Genomic DNA, 24,593 nt, shown 5'->3' with positions numbered 1-24,593 from the left:
ACAGTTAAGAGAATGAAAAGATAAGTCACAAGTAGGTATCTGATAAAAGAATTCTACCCACGATATATAAAGAATACTTATAACCCAATATTAAGAAGACAAACTATCCATTCTTCATTAGGGAAGTGTAAATTAAAAACCACTAGAATGACTGAAATTAATAAGACTGTCAATACTACGCATTGATGAGACTAGATGCAAATCGAAGTATCATACATTGCCAGTTTGAATCCAAACGGGAATGGCTACCTTGCAAAAGAAGTCAACAGTTTCCCACTAGGTAAATCTACACTTATGATAGGATCAATCAATCCCACTCCTAGGTATTTTTTCAAGAGAAATCACTACCTATTATCTCATAAAAACCAGTACTTGAATTTCATAGAAGCTTTATTAGTGATAGTCAAAAGCTGAATAAAGTGCAAATGTCCACCAGCTGATGAAAATATAAACAAATTATGGTAGAGCCATACAGTGGACACTGCCCAGCAGTGAAATAAACTACCGGTACATACAACAACATGATGAATGTCAAAAGTGTTATGCTAAGTGAAAGAAGACAGATACAAGACCAAAGGGACAAAATGTGCACCAGTGATCACCAGGCTGGAGGCACAAGGGAATCTTGTGGAGTGATGGAAATGCTCTGTGTCACGGTTGTTGGATACAAATGTATCCATTTTCAAAACTCCTAGAATTATACCCTTACAATTGGTGATTTTTGTTTTATGTAAATTATATGTCAATAAAGATGTTTTTTAAATGGTTCTTTGGTATTTGGATGAGTTGTTTTTTAATTATTATTACAATGCATGTTAAAAGTTCTAAAAAGATAGCGTACTGGCTACATAACAAACTAACACAAACAGAGCAGCTTAAAACGACACCCATTTATTTTCTCACAGTCCCGTGGATCGGAAGCCAAGGCAAACACGACCGGGTATTGTACTCAGGTTCTCCCCAGTCCCACCAGGAGGCTCAGGGGCAGAATCCACTTCTGGGCTCCTTCAGGTTGCTGCCAGGACTAATTCCCTGTTTCTCTGACACAAACTTCCCCACCACTCTCAAGCCGGGGGAGGCACACGGCGTCCTCCTAGCGCTTCAAGCTCTCCGCCTTCCTCTTCTGCTTTTTTTTGTTTTTCCTGCGGTTACACTGGGCCCACCTGGGCAACCCAGGATGCTCTCCCCATTTCAATGTCAACTGAAGTCCCCTTTGCCATCTGGGGTAACATATTCACAGACCCCGGAAGGCTTGGAATGCTCTTGGGGGCCCTCGTGACACGTGCACACACCTACAGAGAGGTAAATGCAAAGCTGTGGCACTCACTTTGTTGTAAAAGGAACAGGGACAAAGCATAGACATTTGAGTTGAAAAAGATGGTTTTCATAGTCGTTTTCCAAATTTTTAAATGTAGGCAAGGGGATTACAGATTTGAAGGTTCAGCCTTCTTATAATTTAAAAAAAAACGCATTGAAAAAATATTCTTTTATAGAAAACTCATTCCAATCTCAAAGGCATCAATCTGCTCACACATTAAATAAAATGCACTCCAAGACAAAGCATCAGCAAACTACCTGAGGAAACAAAAGAAGACAAGGCCTCGTTTTTTGCCTCTGAAACAGTTGGCTCAGTACGCTCTACACCTAATTGTTTCCTTTCACGTATGAGGCAAGAATGATGTCTTCCTTTGTTCTGAACTTCTCCCAGGGCCCACAGGCAGTTTTTCTGTGTGTTGGTCTCTTGCTTTGGTCTTGTTTTGTTTCAGATACATGAAATGCAAGAGAAGCACCAGCTAATATTTCTCAAAGCCCAACCGAAACATGAGTTTCAAAGAACACGCAACCGGAAGTGTGCACATCACACCCCTTAAGTGTGCCACAGTTTATGGCTATAGGCTCAAAGCCTTATTCCCGTTACTGAGGGCCTTGAAATGCTGCCTTTCCCGGGCAAACAGCCCCTTCCTCGGGGTACTGCACACAGCGGGTTCTTAAGTAATCTCTCAGCCCCAGCTTACTTAAATCAGAGCTGCACAGCCGAAAGAAAGCCTTCTCAACAGCCACTTCGTCCCACACGAGCTCTGACATCCAGCTGAGATGGCAGCCCACTCATCCTGATGGGTTTCCTTGGGATGTGCCATGATGCCCAGAGGGGCACCCTCCTTACTGAAAATTAATGGCATTACTGCTATTATAATAATCACTTATCATATGCCACGTCCTAACTTACAACTTTGCAAATTACATTTAAGATATGAGTTCCCTGCACTTAGGAAACCTTAGGCATTTGCCTTATCCAATATTCCCCACTGGCCACTTGATTATGGTTAAGAAAATATATAAAAATGTGTTAACACCAGTGAATATTGAGTATGTATTTTGAGGAACGGTCAGTTTAATGCAGATACTCAGGACATTGCATTTTAATAGAGAGACTTTGACCATAGAAAGACATACCTTTATAACCTGTTTGTAAGATAAATAAACTTTAGCATTAGTCACTATTTCCAGCATGTCTCCTAAGTGTCAGAACACACACACACTCACCCTAACACAAGCTCCCACATACCACATACACGTGCACACTTCCACATTCATACACACGTATGCTCACATGCACACTCACATTCTCACATTCACTCTTGCACACTCATATATAGTCAAACTCACACCCTTATCTTTGACCTTTAGCTCCAGATCCAGGAGAGGGCACACTAGCAGGGACCCTCCTTACATTCATTCCTTGTGTATCTCAAGCCAAATAGCAAAGAGCATCTACTGCTGCACCCAGGGTGGCCCTGGCTGTGGTCAGCCACGTCCTTGCTTGAGGTCAACCTCAAGACCTGCTGAAGGGCCTCCTCAGTTGGTTCTTGACAATGGAGATACGGAGGAGCAATCTTGGCAGTTTAGTCCTTGCTCTAGTGAATTTTCCTCCTGCTCTCCATTAATACCAATAATAGAACATGGATTGCATTTTTAAACAGCGATATTGATGATAGATAGACACAGAGATAAAAACAGACATGAATATAAAGAGACATCATATAATGTTCAATATAGTGGATAGAAGAGATTTGAAAAAGAAAGTAAATAACTTATTACAAATTGGGGTGAGTGCTAGCAAGGAAAGAGTGTTGAGGCAGAGAATGATGGGGTAGGCAGGGATTTGCTTTACATAGGGTGGTCAAACCCACCCATGCTCTTTCACACTTGTTGAGGGTGTGTGTGTATGTTTGAAGAACGTGTAAAAGTTCCAAACTGAGAGAGCACCTGGTAGGCTTGAGATGCTGAAAGCAAGGAGTAGAGATTCAACCACCAAACAGTTGGTTAAAATTATCCCCCAATTTTTTCATCACTATCTCTACAAAATGAAATTAGTAAAATTGAATTTAAATTCTGTAGATAACTAACTTTTCTATTTTTGTTTTATTAAAGCAATTTCATAATAGATTTGTAATATACTTGCACATCAATTCCATGATGTCACTTCCTGAACAGCTTCCAAAAAGCCTTCCTCATGGAAGGTCCACATTAAACAAAACACTTTCATGAAGTCTTGGTCCAATATATTTATCATGGCAAAGTTCCAAATAATTGTAAGTCTAAGAGAAACTTTTTGAAAACAAAATTGGAGAACACACTCATAGCATTAATAGTCACTTTAATTTTGTCTTTACAAACGTATTCATCTCGAAGTTGCTTGAATTTTGGAAAAATTCTGTAATCATTTGATGCACTGTAAAGTTTCTGCACAATACAAATTAAACACGTTTTGTTATTCCATTATTGACTACTTTGATATGAGGTAATTGTTCAAGTTCAATTGCATTACCTGAGAAATCCCTGAAGGTGAAAATAAATGTAAAAAGCAATCATCTGCCAATTCAGCATAATCAACTAAACACACAAAGAGAAATTCCAATTTGCCTTGAAATGCCATTAGCTGACTGTTTTTCTCAGGCACACAACTTATTTTTAAAGTTTAAAAATATCAAACTCAAAAACTTCACAGGAATATAATAAAGCTCTGAACTTTACCAATATACTGACAAAACATGGCACCAGCAAATACCAGGCTTTCCCTGAGAAAGACTCTCAAAGCCCTGCAGTGCAGTAAGCTCTGCAGTCTGCTCCTTTAGAGGAGTGACTTTCACACAACAATGCGTTGAGAAATTTTTTGCTAAAAGAATAGTATGGAAGACAGAACTTTTTTGCATGTGTGAGAGAGGTGGCGGGGATGCCTCACAAAGGTCTCCAAACAGGTTAAGGAATTTTTACCTGGTATGACAGATTTGAATAATTTAATCTCACTCCAACAGTCTTTGATATTCCCCCTGCATCTTTTTTTTCCACTTTAAGGGAACATGGTTGATTGGTCCCAGGCCTGAACCTTGCAAAAGAAGAACTGATGTGCAAACCTTCAGGTACTCCCCAGCAAGCTCCGAGTGTATGGTGTCCATCCCACACCAGGACCCACCCACTAGCGTGCTCCCACCAACGGGGAGGCCAGTTCCCCCAGAGCCAGCCAGTGCTTGGCCCTGCAAGCGGAAGAAGTGGGAGGTGTGTAGCGGACCTCAGACAGAGGTGGGAACCAGCTTTCATTATGAACTCATATTAACTCTTTCAGCTTCCTGCCTTTAGAAAGGAGCTCTGCAAATTCTCCATGAGTTAAACGTTTGCCAAAATGTCATATAATCTTTAAAAAAAAGAAAAAAGTATCAGAATTTCACAAGTGAATGTAATTAAAATATACCCCGCCTTTTCCATCTGTTCTCTACGATCTCATTAGAAATTTCACAGCTGTTAGACAAGGTGACATATAGGAAAACTATTTAATCGGAGCACTGTTGCAAATGCATACTCATAACTGCCACCATTTCATATGGCTAACTGTTCTCAGGGAATATGTTTTAGAATAATTCAGTCCCAGCCTTCATCAAGCATCATCCGCTCAGGTTTCAAACAACATCCCAATCCTTTTTTGACAAATGAATCAGGGAAGGAAAACCAGAGACCTCAACTGGAACCATTTCATTTTGGATTGTTGCACATGGTCGGCAGGATTTTTCTGCTTTCAGTCTCAAGACGATATATGTATACCGTAAAATACTTTGTATTCCAAAGGCCATTTCCCCTCTGAAGTTATGCAAATGAGCACTCTGGAGAGCACTGCAGTTTTTGTGCTCCTAGCTGAGCTAGGCAGTGGTATTGCTGTCTTAATTCAAAGAGGGTGTCCCATCTGTGGTTAAGAAGAGCACCAAGCCTTCCCACACTAAAGATGTAAGGACTATCTTTTGTTTGTAGTTACAGAATCTGTCTTTTAAACAACTAAAGGATCAATTCTCCTGGGATATTTTCCAGAAAAGCCAAGTTGGGCTGCAGTTGTCAGCCTGGTTCTCTTTGAGAGTCTGCCTCTGTAGCTGAAAAAAATTGCCAGTGATTTCCCCCAGATTCCACTGACAACCTCTGCCCTTCAAGAATGAGTAGGGGAAAAACATTCCAATGTCCTCTTTCTCCCAGTAACACCACTTAAAACTTAAATATGTCCTGTTCCAGGCGCATCCTGGTATCACAGCCAATTCTGAGATCCCAAGGGCCGTTCAGCCCGCAAAGCAAACTCCTGCACAGCTTGTGGACGAACAGTCTCGAGAAACACCTGTTACTTCTTGAATCTCCTCCAGTTCCCCAGATCTCCCCGAAGACCCAAGCCTCAGCTTGTGGTGTAATTCCCACCACCCAGAACATTCCTCACACGGCGTGCATAACATATTTTTTAGAGTCTGGTGATTTGCAGTTCAGCCTAACAAAGGGGCTGTGAATTAAAAAGACAGGAACCCCTGTGCATGTGAAATCCAGAGCCAGCAAGAGAACACTCTGTGCAGCGTGCGGAGCTGCGAGGCGCGGCGCCCAATCCGCGGCCAGCGGGGCCGTTGCCATGGCCACGTCGTGTGTTAGGGCAGCGCACGCGCCCCACGCGCACCGTCCCGGAAGCCAATCGGCGGCCGGCCCGGCCGTTGCCATGGCCACGTTGTGTGTTGGAGCAGCGCGCACGCCCAGCTGCGGGCCCGGGCCCTGCTGCCCCGCCCAGGGCTCGAGAGGGCCCCGGCAGCCGCGCGCCCCGAGACACCAGCCGCAGCCTCGCGCCGCATTCCCTGAGCGCCTAGCATGAACCGCAAGAAGCTGCAGAAGTTGACGCACAACTTAGTTAAAAATTGCAAACACTGTAAGTAAGAATCAAGGGTTGGACAGGCGCGGCTCCGGGGCCGGGGGTCGGGCCCGACCCGGTGCTGAGGGCCGCTCCAGAGCTGGTGTCACAGTGGAGCGCAGTCCTGGCTGATGCCTCTCTCCACCCGCCCCCTGAAGAGAAGTCCGACAGGGAACCCTGGGTTTTAGCTTCTTGGGGCAGGCAACCAATCATCAGGCACTACACGCCCACGCATGCAGTTACAGGCGTCTCAGATTCTTGTTTTTACATTATGAACAAGTGATTTATATGCCCTCGAGAGACCTGATTTTAGCCTTAGAGGGAAGTGTAAAATAAGTACCAAAACCACCTGACTCAAGAAAAACAGCACAGCCACCTAGCCACGCACCTCGCCCTGCCTTCTAGCTATTTTTAGAGCAAATAACCCGGCGGGGTCCAAATGCTGGAAATTTAGCAAGAGAGCCATAGGGGGCAAGGGTTATCGATATCTGCACGTTGCTAGGAAAGGAGAGTTGAAGTGGCCCAGAAAACTCTATCTAGTAGCAAGGAGATTTGTTTGGAAGCCAGAGTGCCGGACAAAGCTAAACACATGATAATGAATTTCTTCCCAACTCTGTCTTCCACTTTCCAGTGGGGTTGGAAGCCATAGGAGACTGGCAGGGGAAAAATGAGTGTTCCTTAAAGATAGCCACCCTAGTCACTCCTTTTAGAAGGTGGGCCTAGAATACCATGGGGAAACTTGGTTGTACTCAGACTGAAAAAGGAAGCGGTCCTTGGGCTTAGATGCCATGAGTGTTGTTTAGATGCTTCCATTTCTGGGAAAAGGCCAGATTTTCTTAAAACAAGTAATGAACATTTTGAATAAATAGTCATAAACAGTGCAGAACTGCCCTACAAAACACCATCTTATTTAGCCCCCATTCTGTAAGCTTGCAATACATTGCAAACAGATATACTGTGAACAATAGAAAGGTCAGCATACATTTTTAAAGGTAAGTGAATGCATGGGAAGAAGAAGTCACTTTCATTTCTGTCCTTGAGTTAATATTTTTAAAGAGAAACTTAAAATCTTTGATGATTCCCGGTTAAATTGTATATACATAATTGTAAGTTGTGAACATTAAAATAATTTTAAGTTGCTCTAAATAGCACACCTTTCTCATCATAGTTGCCAGATGATAAAGCTGCCAGGATGAAATGGATACGTTTTGTAGAATCAGAGAAGGGCTCTTAAGTGAATAGCTACTAAATCCACCATTTCATAGATGTGATCTGCGGGAAATGTCTAGACCATTCCAAAAAGATGAATTCCCTAATTTCGTTTAGTATTGTATTCTAGAATTGGAGAAACATTTCAGCAAGAAATATGTTCTTATGGTTAATCTTCTGATTCTTTAGGTAACAGGTTAAGCTGATGGTCTTTCATTTATATTTCAACCAAGATGGAAAAACAGCGAACCGACATCCCCTCAACTAGCATTTCACACACATAAGCAGAATTAATACATCATTCTTCCTGTGGGCTTTTCTTCCTCAACTGCTAACAGCTCTTTTATATCATAACCATTCTTTTTTATGCAATTTTATTGAGATATATTCACATACCATACAGTCATCCAAAGTGTACAATCAGTTGTTCGCTGTGTCATCATAAAGTTGTGCATTCATCACCACGATCAATTTTTTAACACTTTCATTACACCACAAAAATAAAAGTGAAAAAAATTAGTGAAGGGGGAACGATAAACTAATAAGAACAGATAAGATATTGAGGGTAATCTTAATGATATGGGAATGTTCAAGAATGACTATGGTTTGTTAATTTTTGTGTGTGTGGTATGGTAGGAGCATATTGGAAGCAATGAAGTTATATCAGGATATTTGTTTTTCCTATTCCTTTGTTTTATTTTTCTGGAAATGTTTTTTTAATTTTTTTGATAAATAAAGTTAATTTTTTAAAAAGTGAAAAAGAGCACCCAAAACATCCCACCCCCCCATTATTAATTTAATTTTTGTCCCCATTTTTCTACTCATCTGTCCATATACTGGATAAAGGGAGTGTGAGCCACAAGGTTTCACGATCACATGGTCACACTGTGTAAGCCATATTGTTATACAATTGTCTTCAAGAAACAAGGCTACTGGATTACAGTATCACAGCCGTTCTCATTTTTCCTATTATTCAATCAGTTTACTCACTAAATCTTTTCATTTATTTTCTGAAGTTTTCAATTTTCCTCTTAAATTGCAGTGTCGCAAGCCAGAAATAACATGTATACCTGGGTCCTGAACAGTGCCCTGTGTGACGACGTGTGATTCTCAAGTCGTATGTGTTACATTCTTTTATGTGCACACAAGTTTCATCCTTGTTTTTGTTTTGTTCAACTATAATTTAATCTTGTTTTGAAATAAAATCTTCCCCGTCTTCTGCCCATACTTCATATTTAGATCACTTTTATGTTCTTATTGCCAAGTAATAACCCTTATACCTACAGACGTCAAATGGGTATTGGAGCACAAATAATTAACTTGGTGTTTATAAACACCACACTTTAAACCATTATGTGTACAGGCAAGTATGAATGTATGTGTGTATAGATGCTTTAAATAACAAGTTCCTTCCTCTAAGGTAGTACTGAATAGATGCATGTTAATTTCACACAGTCCACTACAGGAGCCATATTGGGTTCCTTTTCCATTTATTTCTTTCTGCACATTTTGCCTTCATAGCCACTACAAAGACTGCTTCATTTCTTCTCAGCCACCCATCCACCAGTTAATGTGTATCTCCAACATGTCACTGCAGCAACATACATAAATACATATCAATCATTTGTACTTGCATACATCCTTACAAGCTTCTTCATTAGAAAATAGGTGGTTCTGACTTCCACAATTTTGCTTATGAATTCACTCAAGCTAAATTGAAATGAAAATGATTGCTTGGTGTTGAGGAACCTGGGATCATGTTTCAGGGAGAAGGAGTTGAGCGTGTAAAGTGGCATGGTTAATCTCATGAAAGCCTGTGATCAAAATGCCAAAAGGATCATCACCATTCTTAAAAGGACTCTCTTATTTTTAACTAGACCTCTACTGGCCTCATAAACTTTAGGATCTGATGTCACATCCATTATTCAGGTAACTTGGCTAACAAAATCGCATCTGTCTGATATTCAGCTCCTCTTCAGAGGTGATGCTACTTCCTTTATTTTGGTGGATAGTGTAGTACTGGCCATGGTCTACTAAAGGGTCATGAATCTGAAAGCAGGGCTGTCTTCCGATGACAATTACTTACTTGATGTATTTGATGTTGTCTGTAACCCCTGAATGCAGAGTTTGTTAGAATTTAGTGATGAAAACACGTTTTTGTTATATCTTATTCTTTTACAGTTAATAAACATGAAGTGAGCTGTCTTGTAAATCTTTTTTATAACCTGGTGGGAGATGTAGCAGAGCGGCCAGGGACAGTCATTGGACTGGATCGTAATGCATTTCGAAACATCCTGCACATGACATTTGGAATGACAGATGACATGATTATGGACAGAGGTAAGAAAACACATGAGATTCAAACAGGCCAAATCCAGCTGGACCTGATAAATAAGTTTGGAGTCTGGACATATTCTTGGTAGCAAACAGTGTTCTCCATTTCCAATTTCACTTGAAAATAAAAATTTAATTTTGCATAGGTTATAGGGAAGGAGATAAAGTCAGCTCAAATGTGTGTATTTAACAAGAGGACAAAGTATGTTTAAATAATTAGGCTCCCCTTACTTTATGTCAGAGAACCCAAAACAATTATATTTCTACTTAATAACATAACTAGAATAGTTTTCAAAGGATATTTAAATATATTTACATCATAGAAAGTATTCTAATAAATATTAAAATACACTCAGTTATGTAGTGGTGTTATTTTTCTTGAGTACCAAATGTAAAATTATATATTTATATTCATTCAATTAATATATCTAATATTGATATATTTAGATATTCTTATTTATTCATTTATTTAGACAGTCAGGAATTTTTTTTGTTTCTACAAAATATAAGAGAAAATATGAAAGTTTAAATAAAAGAGTTTTCCAATGTCATGATCCCTTTGTCAAATGGAAAAACTAAACCCTCTGATCCTGAAGTTTTCTTTAGATTTAAGAGAGAAGTATGTTTATTCCTGGGAATGAAAAGGCTTTGTGAGTGTGACGTTGTACCTGTCTCTCGTTAGTATTCCGAGGTTTTGATAAAGATAACGATGGCTGTGTAAGCGTATCTGAGTGGATTAATGGATTGTCACTGTTTCTTCGAGGAACTTTGGAAGAAAAAATGAAATGTAAGATTTCAGGTTATCCCATTTAAGAAAAAATTTTGATTGTACATTATGATGAACACATTTAAAGTATTTAAATCAATGTTCTGCAACCAATGAAGTGGGGTTATTTGTTTGTTTGAATTTCCATTAGCATCTTTTATAGAGTGAATTCAATTTAATGATATGGAATGAATTAAAAAAAAATTGTTGAAAAGGAAAATCAAGAGATTCTGAGGAGTAATTCATGCCAGCAAGACTCCATGCTAATTATGCACACTTGTATTTAAACATTATTTTACACATTTCACTATTTGAACTGTAGCCATTAAACCAGAGAACCTTGATTCACCTGTTTTGATTATTGGCTGATTGATTAACTCTTAATTAATCCTTTATTGATTCTGATTGACTCTTCTAAGAGTCCTATTTTAATCAATTTCAAGATGAAACTGGAGTTTCAAGATGAAAATGTCCAAGTTGATGTTCATTGGCATGCTGTTCCATAGCTGAATACAAGGAGATGTTCTCCAGAGATTGTTGAATATATTCCACTGCATATATTAAGCATTTACAGTGGAAGTCAGATCCACTGTAACTGTGGGGTTGATGAAAACATCAAGAATACAGAGCTTGGCCCCCCAAACTTTATCAGCACAGATGTTACTTCAGTGATTATATAAAAATTCTAATTTGTGTTTTTTGAAAAGATTGCTTTGAAGTGTTTGACTTGAATGGTGATGGATTCATTTCAAAGGAGGAAATGTTTCACATGTTGAAGAACAGCCTTCTCAAACAGCCATCTGAAGAAGATCCTGACGAAGGAATTAAAGATTTGGTGGAAATAACACTCAAGAAAATGGTAAATATGGATAATGGAGGATTTTGTATTGAAATTCACTGGCCGGATATGAGATGGAAATCAGAGTTAAAATTATAGTAATCATCACATTCCCACTTGGTGAAATCAACTTGATTTGTGCTCTGTTATACCAATATTTAGAGTTCTTTTCAATTTTGCTCCTGCATCTCTTATTTTCCCATCTGCTTTCTTGTGCTAATGCTTCACAATGAGGAGATGGTAAGTGTGCACAGCTCAGTGTGTCCTAGGGTGTGGACTCCCGTGCCTCCTGTCACCCCCAGGACTGCGACCATGATGGGAAGCTCTCCTTCGCAGACTACGAACAGGCCGTCAGGGAGGAGACTCTTCTCTTGGAAGCCTTTGGACCGTGTTTACCTGACACAGAGGTAACGGCAGTGCTATCACTGAACCACAATCGAAACATAATCCAGGCTCAACAGCCCAGGATTTCTTGTTTGATTAATAGAGTTCAAGCACAGAGAATAAAGGAATCCCACTGAAGAAGAACATGCTTTGCATAATATTATTATAGTCCATTCCTATTTTTTCATTCATCCATTCATTTATTCACATGAAAAAATTAATGAGGTTGAATACATGCCAGAAGCACAGATGAAAGGCTCAGTGGCTGCACTCAGGGATCATATTTTCTTAGGAAAAATCAGCATGAAAATAATCACACAACAGTGTGATAAGTATTGTTATAATAATAGTTAATGACTTGCATGCTGATTCACCTGCCAGGTACTGTCGTAAGTGCTAGGCCCTATATGGCCTCATTTAATCCCCCTAACGATCTACCAAGTGGGCAGTATTATTATTCTCCTTTTGCAGATGAGGAAACTGAGTCTCAGAGAGTTTAGGTCCCTTGCCCAAGTCACTCATGAATTGGGGGAGGAGCCAGAACTCAAACCCAGCATCTTGGCTCCCGAGTCCATAGAGATATGCACAGGGGGTTGTGGAAGCAGAAAAGAAGGACAAAGAAGACAGTGGTATGGATTGCCCCACGGGTGGCTGATGGGAGAAGCAAAGCTGACTTCGAGAACCGAGGACTGAAGGACACAGTGGTCAGCCAGGCCGAAACGGGGAAGGACAAGCTAAGGAAGGGAATGGTGTATGCAGAAGCAGAGAGAGGGCGGGTGGGCGGGGAGGAGAGAGAACGTGCAGCGGGTCAGTCTGTATTAGAAGAGCATTTGGCACGGGATGAGATTGGGTGGTGGGGCTGGAGATGTGTAGAAGTGCCATGTGCTGTGGCGCTTAGAGCTTGGGTTTCGACACAAAGGGGATAAGGACTGAAGGATTTTAGTTGGGTGGAGCCGTGTGATATATAAATATGACCACTGTTTACCCCATCTCCTGCTGCCCACTCAAAATGCCCACCTACAGGTCCCAAACAAACTCCTGGTTTCCCCTAAAATGTGCCCTTCCCAAGTCTCCCCTGCATCAAAACATGGCACTTCTTTACACCGCATGGTTCAGTCAAAAGCCATCCTAACTACTCTCTTGTAGAACTGTTAGCTTCTCCTTCTCATATATCCTGAATAGAATGTTGATTGGCCACCATCCTGAATTAAGCCATCTTCACCTGCCACCTGGCTGCAACCACCAGCTTTCTGTCTCCACTGTTGTCTCCAACTGGCTCTTCTCCACAACATCCAGGATATTTTAGAGACACAAATCCCACCATGTTGCTCACTTGCCCCAAGCCCTCCATTGGGGCTCCAGAGTCCCTCCAGAGGCCCCTTTAGCTCTTTCCAGCCTCATCCCCTCCTTCCTCCCATTCACTTGCCACTGAAGCTATGGTAGTCAGCCTTTCTAGAACATTCTTCCCCAGGCCTCCCTTCCTGTGTCACTTCCTTCCAGAGTCTCAGCTTGGCCATCCTAATCTCTGTGCCCTTCCTTTCTATACCTTAACCCTGGGGTAGTTTCCTTCGTGTACTTAACTTACCCAAAGTGATACATTTGCTCGCTTGCTTACTGTCGGTTCCTCCACTTGGATGCATGCTCCTTGAGGGTGGGAACCTTGACTTTTCCGCACCTTTATTTCTCCATATCCTATGCCCTGCATGTGATAGGTGTCTAATAACTGCTAAATGAATGAATGAACCTCAGAAATCCCTCATGGAAAGTTCTGGATCTGTCTCCTCCCATTTCCTCAGGAACTCCTTCATTCTTTACCTTTGCCTCTGTCTTCCATCTTTTCCCTCTGACTAGCACCTTCTCATCAGAATTTAAAAGATGCAAACCCACCCCATCTTAGAAATGAAGTGAGAAAGGGTGGGAGAGGGAAAGAAAGAATAGAAAACTCATGTCAATTCCACACTGACTTCTACTTCCTGTCCAAAGTCTGTCCGTTTCACAGCTGAGTTTCCTGGAAGAGTTGTCTGCATTTTTGGTATACACTAAGGTTCAGCTTCTTCCCATCCTCCCTGAACCTGCTATTGTCCAGGTCGCCAGCCTCCTTCTAGCAAACTCGTGAACACGCTCAGGGTCCTTGTTCTGGGCCGAGTGTCCTCCGCATGGCTCAGCCAGACCCCTGCTCCAGGGAGCCTTGCCCGCTGCCCTCCTGGGCTCTGTGCATTCTGTCCTCCAGATTCCCGGGGCCCGCAGGCACCAGTCCCCACTGCAGCACTCGCCACGCTGAACCGCTCTGGCCAGCTTCCTGACAGGCCTCGATCCCCATGCTGGAGACTCCTGAGGGCTGGGCCTGAGCAGTCCTGTTTATCATTGTGCCCCCAGAACCAAGCTCTGTGGGGGTGAAGAATGCATGGAAATCTGAAGCTCTTGATTCCCACACTTCTTTGGTTGGCCTGTCTCTCTTCACAAACTTAAAGGAGGCACGTGGAACATTCTGTTTCGCTCTACCTTGTTTGGAAGTCTGTATTTACTTCAGTGCTTTCATTTTACAGAGCCAGATGGAATTTGAAGCCCAAGTATTCAAAAACCCACATGAATTCAATTATGATGTATGAATACCTAAATGTCTGTGTTGTCTCATGAGAATAAAAAAAACAGGCGCATGTATATTGTTTACTTTTTCTAGTTAACTGAGAATGGTGTCACTGAATTGTGTGCTTGGCTGGGGGTGGGAATCACTAATATGTACCATTTAATTTTGGTATAAGATGCAAGTAAAACAGATGGAAAACAAGAAATTCCTCATTAGATGATGATTGGTTTGCCAAGATGAGTTAACATTTCTAAAGTGATTTTATCACATAGACTCTCTGTTGAAGTACATAACTGTCATAAAACATTTGGATTAATGAAAAGGATGGAGACTGTAATCATGAATTATTAATACAAGCTCTCTTCCTGTCTGAACAGTGCTGGGTGTTATGTTTAAAAATCATTGAAATGGCTGAATTCCCTTTGGAGCAGTAAATAATTAGGACAGCACCAAAAGAATATTAAGTACTATTATTTGGCAAGCATTTATTAAACACCTTTATACCAGGCATTGGGGAAAACAGAGATGAAAGATAACATGGAAACTATTTTAATATGAATTATATTACCAATGCTTGAGGTGTTTCCCATAACAACCTTACTAGATCATAAGCTTCTGAGGGCAGTGATTTTATCCCCACACACGTTTGTATATGAAATAGCGTTCAGTACAGAACTCATCTAATGGGTCATCAGTAAATACCGTGTATTGAATGAAAAGAGAAAAGCACCTCAAGATAATCACAAACCACAGGTAAGTCCGGAAAAGGAGGAATGTGCATTCCATGTGTTACAATTCATGGCTGATTCATAGGCACAGCCTCCAGCTCATCTTGGGAGTATCCTAGACCTCCACCTTCATGCCCCATGCCTCCACCAGGGGTTGCAGAAGCCTCTGTTTGATCCCCGTCTCTCCACCCGGAGCCCACTTTGTCCCCAGGCCTCTGCTGCATTCTAGGTGGCAGCTTTCACCTCTCTCTCAGAGTCTCCTTGGGCACCCCTTATTGGGGAGTTTTGGATGTTGCGTTGTAATCGCTGTCTAACTTTTCCCCAAACCTTTGTCTCTGCATCCCCGGAACATCTCTATATGAATAACCTCGTTTTGTGACTTGACATTTAAATCTAAAAAAAATTAAAAAAAAAAAAAAAAGTTCATAGTAGTCTCAGTGAACTTGAGATGGAATGGGTACTTTGAAAGACCTTGCAGGCTGCATTCAAGAGCTTCCCTCCTCTACGTAGATGCACCCCCTCTGCTGTTCCTCGTCATACTCTACCCAAGTTATTTCCTCCTGCCACAGTTTCCAGATTTCCAGATTCTCTTTCATGAATGTAGCAAGAGTCATAAATGATTTTCACTCTGAAAATCCACTCAACTTGTTAGCAGGGTAGTCTAAATAGACTCGGGGCTCAAGCATCTGCTTGGTCGTTGGAAAAGTGCTTGGAATGTTCGAGAGGCTGTTGGCTCTGCCAGGCACCCTCGGCCTCACCGTCTGCCCGGCCCAGACGCCCTGAACCTCTCCCTTGAGAGCAGCCGACTGCCGAGCCCTGTGCTTGGCTAGGACCAGGAAAGGGCTACGACTCAGGGCTGGAGGACAGCATCCCCCTGCCCCTGCAGGCCTCGGCTCCCACTGCCTGCCTGCGCTCCGGACCCTGCACCAGGCCGGCACAGGCAGCGAGGAGGGGCACACTTCACCCTGCAAACAGAACACAGATTTGTCTGGAAAATAATCGAGCACATTTTAAGAAAAGAAAGAAAAAAAACAACAATTTAAAAACTGCTGCTGAAAACTGGTAGCCCCGCATTCTTAACCTCCAAAGATCTTTGGGTACAAGATTGCACTTGTAAGATCCCAGGCCTGCAATTGCTTGTATCATAAAATCATCCAAAACTTCTACTTCGTTCCCACTTGCTGCAAAGTCAGAAGGGTTAATGTGTTAATGCAGCCTCCATCAGGAGGACCCTGTCCTGGCCTGGTTCCTGTGAAACAGCAGCTCTAGGCCATCCTGACGGCCTGTTCACAGCCACACCCCGCACATGCCAAGGTATATCATCTTTCATTAAAGAAGGCTGCTAAAGAGAATTAAAATCAAATCTATTGTGCAACTACAGAGACAGCCATGTCTGGAAAAGTTTCCTCCTCTAGCTACTTTAGATCATCCAACCTTTTTGATTACACGTTTTATCTAAAGCTCCAGTGTCTTCCTGAACAATCAGCAGCAGCGAATGGTGAATTCTCACCATGCGTTGGTGAGAGCTGTTGGGAATGCATTAGAGAATATGAAAGACACAGACACATAATAAGATAAATTTAAGCCACACGTGTATCAAATACAATTTAGCAAGTTGTGAGGAGCGATCGTCATTATACGGAAATGCGGCTGCAGTGATGAGGGAAGGCAGTGGCTGGAAGTGTTTCCCAGTCTCAGCTGCCTTGAGGGGGAACCAACCCAAACGCATCAAATAAACCTAAGCCCCCATGAGGTGTATCTCAAGTAAACTCAGTTTTGTAGAGCAGCAGAGAAAAAGGAAATGCAGCCATAGCCATGAAATACTGTGGGTAGAAGTAAGCATGCTTCTGCATCTGAAATCTCTTCATCAGGTTTGTTGCCCCCAGCAGCAGCTAACTGCTTGCAGTTCCATCCTCAGTAATTTGTGGCTTTCTGTGTGCTCTCAAGCCTCTACCTAATCCGTCAAGAAAATATTCCTCCCCCTAAGACACACATTCTCTTGTTTATTTTTACCTCCCTCGTGCTGTTTAGCTTGACACTGCCCCTGTTATGAGGCCCCAGCTAGGAGCACAGAGAGTTCCCCCGAGTGAGGGGCGTGTCGAGTCAATGGATATTTGAATAAACTGGGTAAAATATAGGCCATCTCCCCCTTAACCTGAGGCGCACCTTCCGATCTGTCCGCGTCTCCAAGCTTGTCGTGTGGACTGGGGGTTCGGAACTGCCAGTCACCCACGTGGAGGACGTAATAGCTCAGGGACGGAAAGTAGATTCCAGATTAGCAGGGGTAGGCAGCAGCGGGGAAGGGGGAAGATGAGGAGTTAAGCTTAAAAGGGACAGAGTTTCTGTTTGGAGTGGTGGGAAAGTTTTGGTAATGGATGGTGGTGACATAATTGATGTAACTGTACACATTCAGTGAACTGCACACATGAAACTGGTTATAATGGGAAATTGTGTGTTGTATATCTGCTACCAGGATATAATTTTTTTAAATGCTTAAAAAAAAAAAAAGATGGAGAGCAGCATTAAAGCAAGCAGAGGAATTTAGAAGTCCTCTCTCCATGAGTGCTGCTGGTACAACTCCAGTTGCTGCTGCTAAAAATGTGACAGGCCTGCTGAGAGAGAAGGAGCCGCAAGGCTCAGGGTGAGAAGATTCAATAAAGCCACCTGGCCGTGTCTTTGTCAAGGAACCCTTCTCAAGAACAGGAGGATGAGGAAGTGGGAGAAAACAATCCCCTATTCTCAACAGCACCAGCTATAACCCATCGAGCACTTCCAAGCCCACTACGATGCTAAACACCTTATGTTTGTGTTAATTTCTCACAACTATTCTGAGTGGCAAAGACCTTTACTCTTCTTATCCTGCAGACTGAGGAAATTGGATTTAGGGAAACCGAGAAACTTCCTCAGTATTCCAAATTGGTAAATAGCAAAGCCAAGATGCAGACCTGAACTTAGTTCAGGTAGGTTCAGGTCTGCCACAAACAGCCGTGGCCCTGAGGATTGGAGTAACTGAGAGTCTTCAGCTTCCCACCGAACCTCCCCGCTGGCTTTTCAAGGCTGTGGGTCTTCAGCACGGGGAAGACTTACATGTACTCTTCTAATCTGAGTACGTTTTGGAGTTCTCTTTCTTTATTGGAAATTTCCGCTTTGGATTTGATGGTTTGTCTTTCACGTGTGGCTCCCGATACGAATCCGGACACTGGACTAGGGCCTGGCCTCATCAAGTGCCCAGACATGGCTAAGCAGCAGGTGTCAACTTCCGGTGGCTCTGCGGTCCGTGACGGGAGGCGGGGGCGGGATGAGTGCCGACGGCCTCTTGAAGGAAGCAGAGGGCAAGGCCATCTCCGCTTCGCGAGGAGAATGGCAGAACCCAGAAAGCACTGGGATGGGAGAGAAAGGGCTGCACTCCTCAAATGTAAAAGGACAAGGAATATTTCTCCGGATCATCCTGAGAGGTGTCAGAGAAAGAGGATGCCATGAGAGGATGCCACGTGGCCACGCGGTCAACACAAGGAATTATGGCACAGCCCTTCCTCCGTGCCAGCGACAGGCCCAAGGACACACAGCGAGGACGTGGCACAGTGTCACCTGCAGCACAAGCCCTTAGCACATTCCAGTCCGATCGCCTCTCACTGTCACAAGGCATCACCTGACACGGAGCAAGTCCCGGAACTCCAAGAGTCTGACGGAAGCGACCTGGTATCCACAGGTGGGACGAGACTTCTTATCCAAACTGGGATCACACTGGGAGCGAGAGCAAGTGGTTCTGACCACATCAGGTGAACACAGTCTGGGTCTGTCCCAGGAGAAACAGGAGGCACAAAAGCCCTAGGTACTCCACATCCACTCCACAAATATATGATTTTATTACTGCTTGTAAAGTGGGACTCATTCCTTCTTCCCGGACCTCAGCCACACAGGGTTTTGAAATGATGAACTGAGACAGTGTCCGTGATCTTATTTTTAAACTGTTAAGTATCATATAAAGAGGTGTGCACTGGACAGGACACTGAGCGCCCTGTCTTGGCATGTGCTCATATTCTCCGCTGGGGTCATGTGGAAAGATTAAAGGTGGAGGGAGGCAGGAGTAAATAGAGGTCACTAGGAGGCTTGCATAAAAATCCCTGGCTTCTGCATCTTGCTTCGTGTCTAAATTTGTGACATTGTTCAGGTCACTTAGCTAGTCTGAGGAGACTGAAAAATATCTCTAAGACATCTTTGATAATTGAATGAATTTAGAGAAATGAATCTCCTGAACCATGATAGAACACCAATGTAAATTGTCATTAAACTTCATAAATATGATGCTCTTGGAGTTAACATTAGCAAACTACCATTCCCTCCTGCTAACAGGCATAGCCTATCTAACAGATTTATTAGAGTTTGTTGAATTTTTCTTTCCCCACCATGTTACCACTAAAGCTGAAGCAATAGGCACCATGGCTACCAACTATGAAAAGGACAGCAAGAAACCAGGATTCACGATCCTGGATATCACATTCAAGACAACATATTTGGGGGAAACAGGATCTAAAGTGCTAAAATATCCAGTAGAAATTAACTGGATGCATGATTTCCATGAAACCTTGAAAGTTTAAAATCCCATTGAGTACATGAACTTGCATCCAAGTTATGTGAGATCCATCCAGCCAATTTCATACCATGCTCTACTTGCCGTCTTCTTAAGCTGGATAAAGTAAATTTAACTAAGTGCAGAATAGGCTGCTACCCTCTTTGAATTCCTAAATACACTCAGTGCTGTATTTTTATTCTTGTAAATGCAGATGAGAACACAGCAGCCCCAGGAACTCTCGTGGGTCATTAACTAGGATGTGGGTCACCCTCCTTTTTTCCCAAGGACCCTGAAAATTAACCTGTTTAGATCTATGCATGGCATATACATGCCATCACGTCCAACAAGTGCAAACAAGAAGTACGCAGCAAAGGGCTGTACAAAGATGGGCACTGTCGCTACCGATAAGGAGCACACAACCTAAGAAATCAGTGGCTATTGTCTGCGAAAAGAAGAGACAGGAGGAGGAGGAGAAAAGCAGGAGGGAAACGGGAGAAGGAGTAGGAAAAAGAGGAAGAGAAAAGAAAAAGGAAGTAAAGAGGGAGAAGGAAAAGAGAAGAGAAGAAAGGAGGTGGAGGAGGAGAGGAAGAAGGAAAAGAAAAAAAAATATTAGCTGAATGAGGAGAAAAGCAGTTTTCATGGCACGGATTTTTTTTAAAGAAAACAGGAGAATGCTGGGCAAGGGAGTTGAGGGTTGTTCTTTTCTCTTTCTTTTCATGGCCACGTGATTGTGGAAAATCCAGTGGCAGCCTTGTTCTGAGGAGTCTGTTGAAGCCGGGGCGGTCGAGAAGACATGATCACGGGCAGAGCAGGATGTGCAGCAGGCCGGGGCCTGCCCGGCTCCGAGTTATGTGACTGAGAGGCAGGGGCGCTGGCCCGCGGCAGGTGCAGCCCGGCCAGGCCCTGTGCCGCGGGAAGAGAGAACCTGCAGGTGGAGTTGGGGCATGTTCTGAGACTCAAAGCCACTCGGTTTTTTTGAATAGTTGCCCTATCTTTATTGTCTGACGGTGAGATTATGGTCTGCAGTGGGAGAGCCGGGGAGAAATGAGTGGTTTGGTGGAGCCTCCGATGCCGGCGGCTTTGATGACACACAGGCTGGGGAGGCAGCTGGGAGGGGAGGGGGATGGGCGAGCAAGGCCAAGTTTGGGCCAGCATGGAGACTGCCGCACAGGAGCACGGGGGATGGAGACACACCTGCCAGGCCCCTGCCCAGCCCGTCCTGGTGGCAAGCAGCCCATCTCTCCTTGGAAGGTTCTCTTGTCTCCTGTAGAAGAGTACTCACCTCTTCCACCAAACAGAGCACTTCCCTCCCTGCGTCCGCACCTGGGCATCTTTTCTCTCTCTTGTAGCCCTCTCTGCAGCCAAGCGACTCCTTAAGAATCCCAACTTGGTGCTCTGAATGCAGAGACCTGGGGAACTTGTGTCTGTATCCGAATTTCCCCGCATACCCCAGGAAAACCTGCAGGTCTAGCATGCACTAAAGTGCTCAGTCGTTTTTTGTTAAGTTACCTCTCAGCTCCAATTAGGACCTATAATCAGAGGCTGTTTGGCAAATAAGCAACTACTGTATTCAGCTGGAAATGGAGAAAGAGCTGATGAAAGGCATGTGGGTTTTACAAACTATGAATCTGTGGTCATGGGGAACTCCCAATGCATTCGGGAAGGCCTATTATAGATTTGGGGGAACAGGAAGTGGGAAGCAGGAGAGAATTTCACTGTATTTAAAATTTAGCCCAAGATTATAGGAGTTGCTATACCTGTTAATCAAAGGGACAAGGAGAAATGTGCACATGGGTGAGGAATCGCTACAAGCTTGGATGTCTGATTGGGGATAGGATGGAGGGAGTCCAGGGAAGTGAGTGCTAAACCATGAAACAGGCTCCAAAGCAAAAATCAGAGTTGACAGCAAGGAACATTCGATGGACAGCTAGCCGCCGTTCCAAGCGGCGCTCCGCAGCGCAGGGATGACGCAGCCTGGCCTGGAGCACTCTGACTCGGACTGACAGAGGGGAAGGAAGGACGTGGATGCCTGGAGGGCGCCGCCGGGGCGAGAGGCGGCGACCACGCCCTCAGGGCCCCTCTGACGCATGGTGAAGGCCTGTGTCCCAAACTCCACCAAGCACACGCCCGGGGCGGCCTGCGCACCGGCCTGGAAGGGAGGGGTGACCCCGGGAAGAGGGTAAGGGGCGATCCCGGTGACCTCCTTCGAAAAGGAGGAGGGTGGCTCCCCGCCTGCGGCCCTCCACACTCATTCTTGGCGCGCCTCCTTCCACCTGAGGCGCAGGGCGCGCAGGCAGCCTCTCCACCGCAGCCCTGCCCGGACCTGCTCCACCGCGAAGAATGCGAGGATATCAAATCCCTGAAAATGCTGAAAGGGGAGAGCCCTGCGTCCTGGCATGGAGCGTGGGGGTGAAGTTCCATCATAAATCCGAAGATGGAACAATTTAAAGATTGGACTCCAGAATCCAGAAAAGAGAAGGGGGCGAGGCAGGGGAGAGAATTGGTGGGGTTTGGGGGCTCCTGGCCCTCTTCCCAACCACACGGAGGACAGGTGCAGCACAGGACTGTCTCCCCTCTCTCTCCTCAGCAGAAAAGCTGGAGCCACCTTCCTGAGCCACAGTGGCCCTGGGCCTTGAACACCAAGGCAGAGGAAAGGCGCCCTGGCGGGAGCCAAGCAAAAGCCCCATCCCTAGCCAAAAAAAGCGCGCGGGCCCCTCCTGTGCAGCCCATCAGGCCGGGGTCACAGGGTCTCCGCAGCCAGGCTGCTGGGGAACGCCTGGCATTGCCAGCCCGGGGCGCCTGGGCCCCCGAGCCTCGGTGTACACAACTGTTACAGGACAGTAGGAATATCTGCCCCGGGGTTTGCCAAGATTCAAGTAAGCGGGTGGCTTTCATGCCTGAGTGTGGAGCCTGGCGCATGGCAGACGTCTGCACTTATGGTGATCGCACGCAGGTGGTTCACCACAGAAAGGCGGCTCCCTGCCTTCCTGGAGTTTTCACCCTGGCTTCCTATTCAAGTGGCAAGTCCTCCGGAATGGATTTGGTGACATTCGCCCCCCTGGTCGCAGGCACAGCGCTTGGGTAGCGCCTGCCAGGCATGGAGCAGGGGAAGCCCCTAAGGGGACCAGTATTCGCGTGGGCGAGCCGGAAGGAGTCCAGCAACCCGTGAGAAGGGGATTAGGAAACCCTAGCGACAGGATCACGGATACTTTCCCTGCAAGAGCTCAGCTAAGAATGGAATGGCCTAGAACTTCCATAGCTTGCAGACGTCTGGTCCAATCAATGTCCCTGTTGGTTGTGCATCCAGGGGTCTTCTCTTCACGAAACCGTCCCTGAAGCACGCAGACGGTTAAGATGAAAGACCTCTTTCCCGTAAGTACCTGTGTCTAACACCCAGACTAGAATCCACTGCTATGTGAATTCTGGAGCACTTTGTTATGTGGTCTTCATTTAGGCCACGTTGTGTGCGGTGGTGGGGAGGGGACATGGGAGCATGCACATAATTACACGCGCTCACACAAACACCCAGTGGGGCTCTCTGCTCTCTGAATCCTCGCGGGTTCACCCTCGGCCCCTCCTGTTTGCACTTACCCGCATGTCTTGCCTCGGAAACCTCCTTTTTTGTGCGCAAAGTTTCCTTCTCTCCCTTGCTGTGCAGAAGGTAATGGGAGAACAGACCCCTGCGTGGTGCCCGGATAATGAAGGGGAACTGGACGCAGAGCCGCCCCAGGCCTGTGGCTGCCCCTGGAGCTCAGTCCGCCCTGTGGTCTTCGTGCCACGCCTAGAAGGCAGCAGCGGGGGGGTGGGGTCAGCTGCTGCAAGGACGCCCAGAGCCGAGAAGACCGGAGGCCAAAACCCGAGGCCACCAGGCCACACAGATACATGCTCGTACTAAGCTGGTCCCTTAAATGATTTTCTGCTTAGAAGAAAAGTATGGCTTTGAAAAATATAAACGGTTTGACGAGTGCTGACCTGGGATAGCAAAGGTGATTGCTCCATGAGCCCATGGAGTGCTCCTGCATGGATAACATGAAGCTCCACGAATGGGAGCAGAAGCTAGGGAAAGCAAAGAGAAAAAAAGGAAGGGAGCGCAAGAAGGAAAGCGGACGAATCTCCTGAGTCTCAACCTCAGGGAAGGTCCTCCAGGCATGTGGTGCATCAAAGGAGAGATTGGGTTTCCTCCCCCTAGGGTAAACGCTGCTTCCCATAGGCAGGAAGAGGAAACAGCGGGAAGCCCTGCCAATAAGAAGGGGTGTCTGCCCACGCGGACCCCGCACCAGGCTCTGGCGCTCCGCGCATGTTCAGCCCGATGGGGGTGCGAGCCCACGGAGGCGGGGGGGGCAACCCTGGGCCCAGCTTTCCCTCCATTATAACACGGATAAGGCTGCAGGTGACAGGTGATCCGGGGTGCAGAGGGGGTGCCTCAACCTTTGGAATGGGGCGCCAGCTGTCGGGCCCACGGGGAGCCTGTGCTTGGTGGAGATGAGACGGTGCCTCGCCTTTGAAGGTGCCTCCCCGGAAAGTGAATCCGGAAGCTCCTCCACCGGCCTGGGACGGGGCCTGGGACGCGGGGTGCAAGGGCGGTGCTCAGACCACAGCGCCTGTGAGAACACAGTGAGAGTGCAGAGTCCCAGGCTCCCCGCCCGCTGCTGGATCTGAGCGTGTACCTACCCGGCTCCTGTGGGGACAGAGGTACCCGTGAGAAGCTCTGCTCCAAATGGCCTGGAGGCCGTCCAGCAAAGACAAAACCAACGCACTGTGCACAGCAAATGGAATCAATTATTTGACCAGAAGAAATGAAGACCAAGGTTTGATTTAGCTGTGCTCTCTGGATCCTAAAACAAAACAACAGTGACAGCAAATGTGAGTTTTGATCCCAATATTAAATTATCTCATCCATACCCAAAGAAATGTTTAAAAAAAGAGGAAGTAGTCTCTATTGTAGCTAGAAATAAATTGGGAGGGCAGAAGA

General features: G+C 45.0%; 1 protein-coding gene across 6 annotated transcripts; it reads left to right on the top strand.

The window, feature by feature from the left end:
- Positions 1-6,043: 6,043 nt before the first annotated feature.
- Positions 6,044-14,531, top strand: EFCAB1 (EF-hand calcium binding domain 1). Of its 6 annotated transcripts, none has more exons than XM_037802879.1 (6): positions 6,044-6,220; positions 9,593-9,751; positions 10,428-10,532; positions 11,219-11,370; positions 11,652-11,756; positions 11,837-12,489. In XM_037802879.1, exons 1-6 carry the CDS (start codon positions 6,163-6,165, stop codon positions 11,900-11,902), a joined length of 645 nt encoding a protein of 214 aa, XP_037658807.1. In that variant the 5' UTR covers positions 6,044-6,162; the 3' UTR covers positions 11,903-12,489. The 6 variants fall into 6 exon arrangements, with proteins under 6 accessions (XP_037658807.1, XP_037658810.1, XP_037658812.1 ...); XM_037802882.1 differs by lacking the exon at positions 11,837-12,489 and adding an exon at positions 13,717-14,531 and having other exon boundaries at positions 6,045-6,220; XM_037802884.1 differs by lacking the exon at positions 11,837-12,489 and adding an exon at positions 13,820-14,529 and having other exon boundaries at positions 6,045-6,220.
- The last annotated feature ends 10,062 nt before the right edge of the window (positions 14,532-24,593 follow it).

Source organism: Choloepus didactylus, chromosome 14 (assembly GCF_015220235.1).
Source record: "Choloepus didactylus isolate mChoDid1 chromosome 14, mChoDid1.pri, whole genome shotgun sequence".
NCBI lineage: Eukaryota > Metazoa > Chordata > Mammalia > Pilosa > Megalonychidae > Choloepus > Choloepus didactylus.
This window is presented reverse-complemented; position numbering and strand designations above follow the sequence as displayed.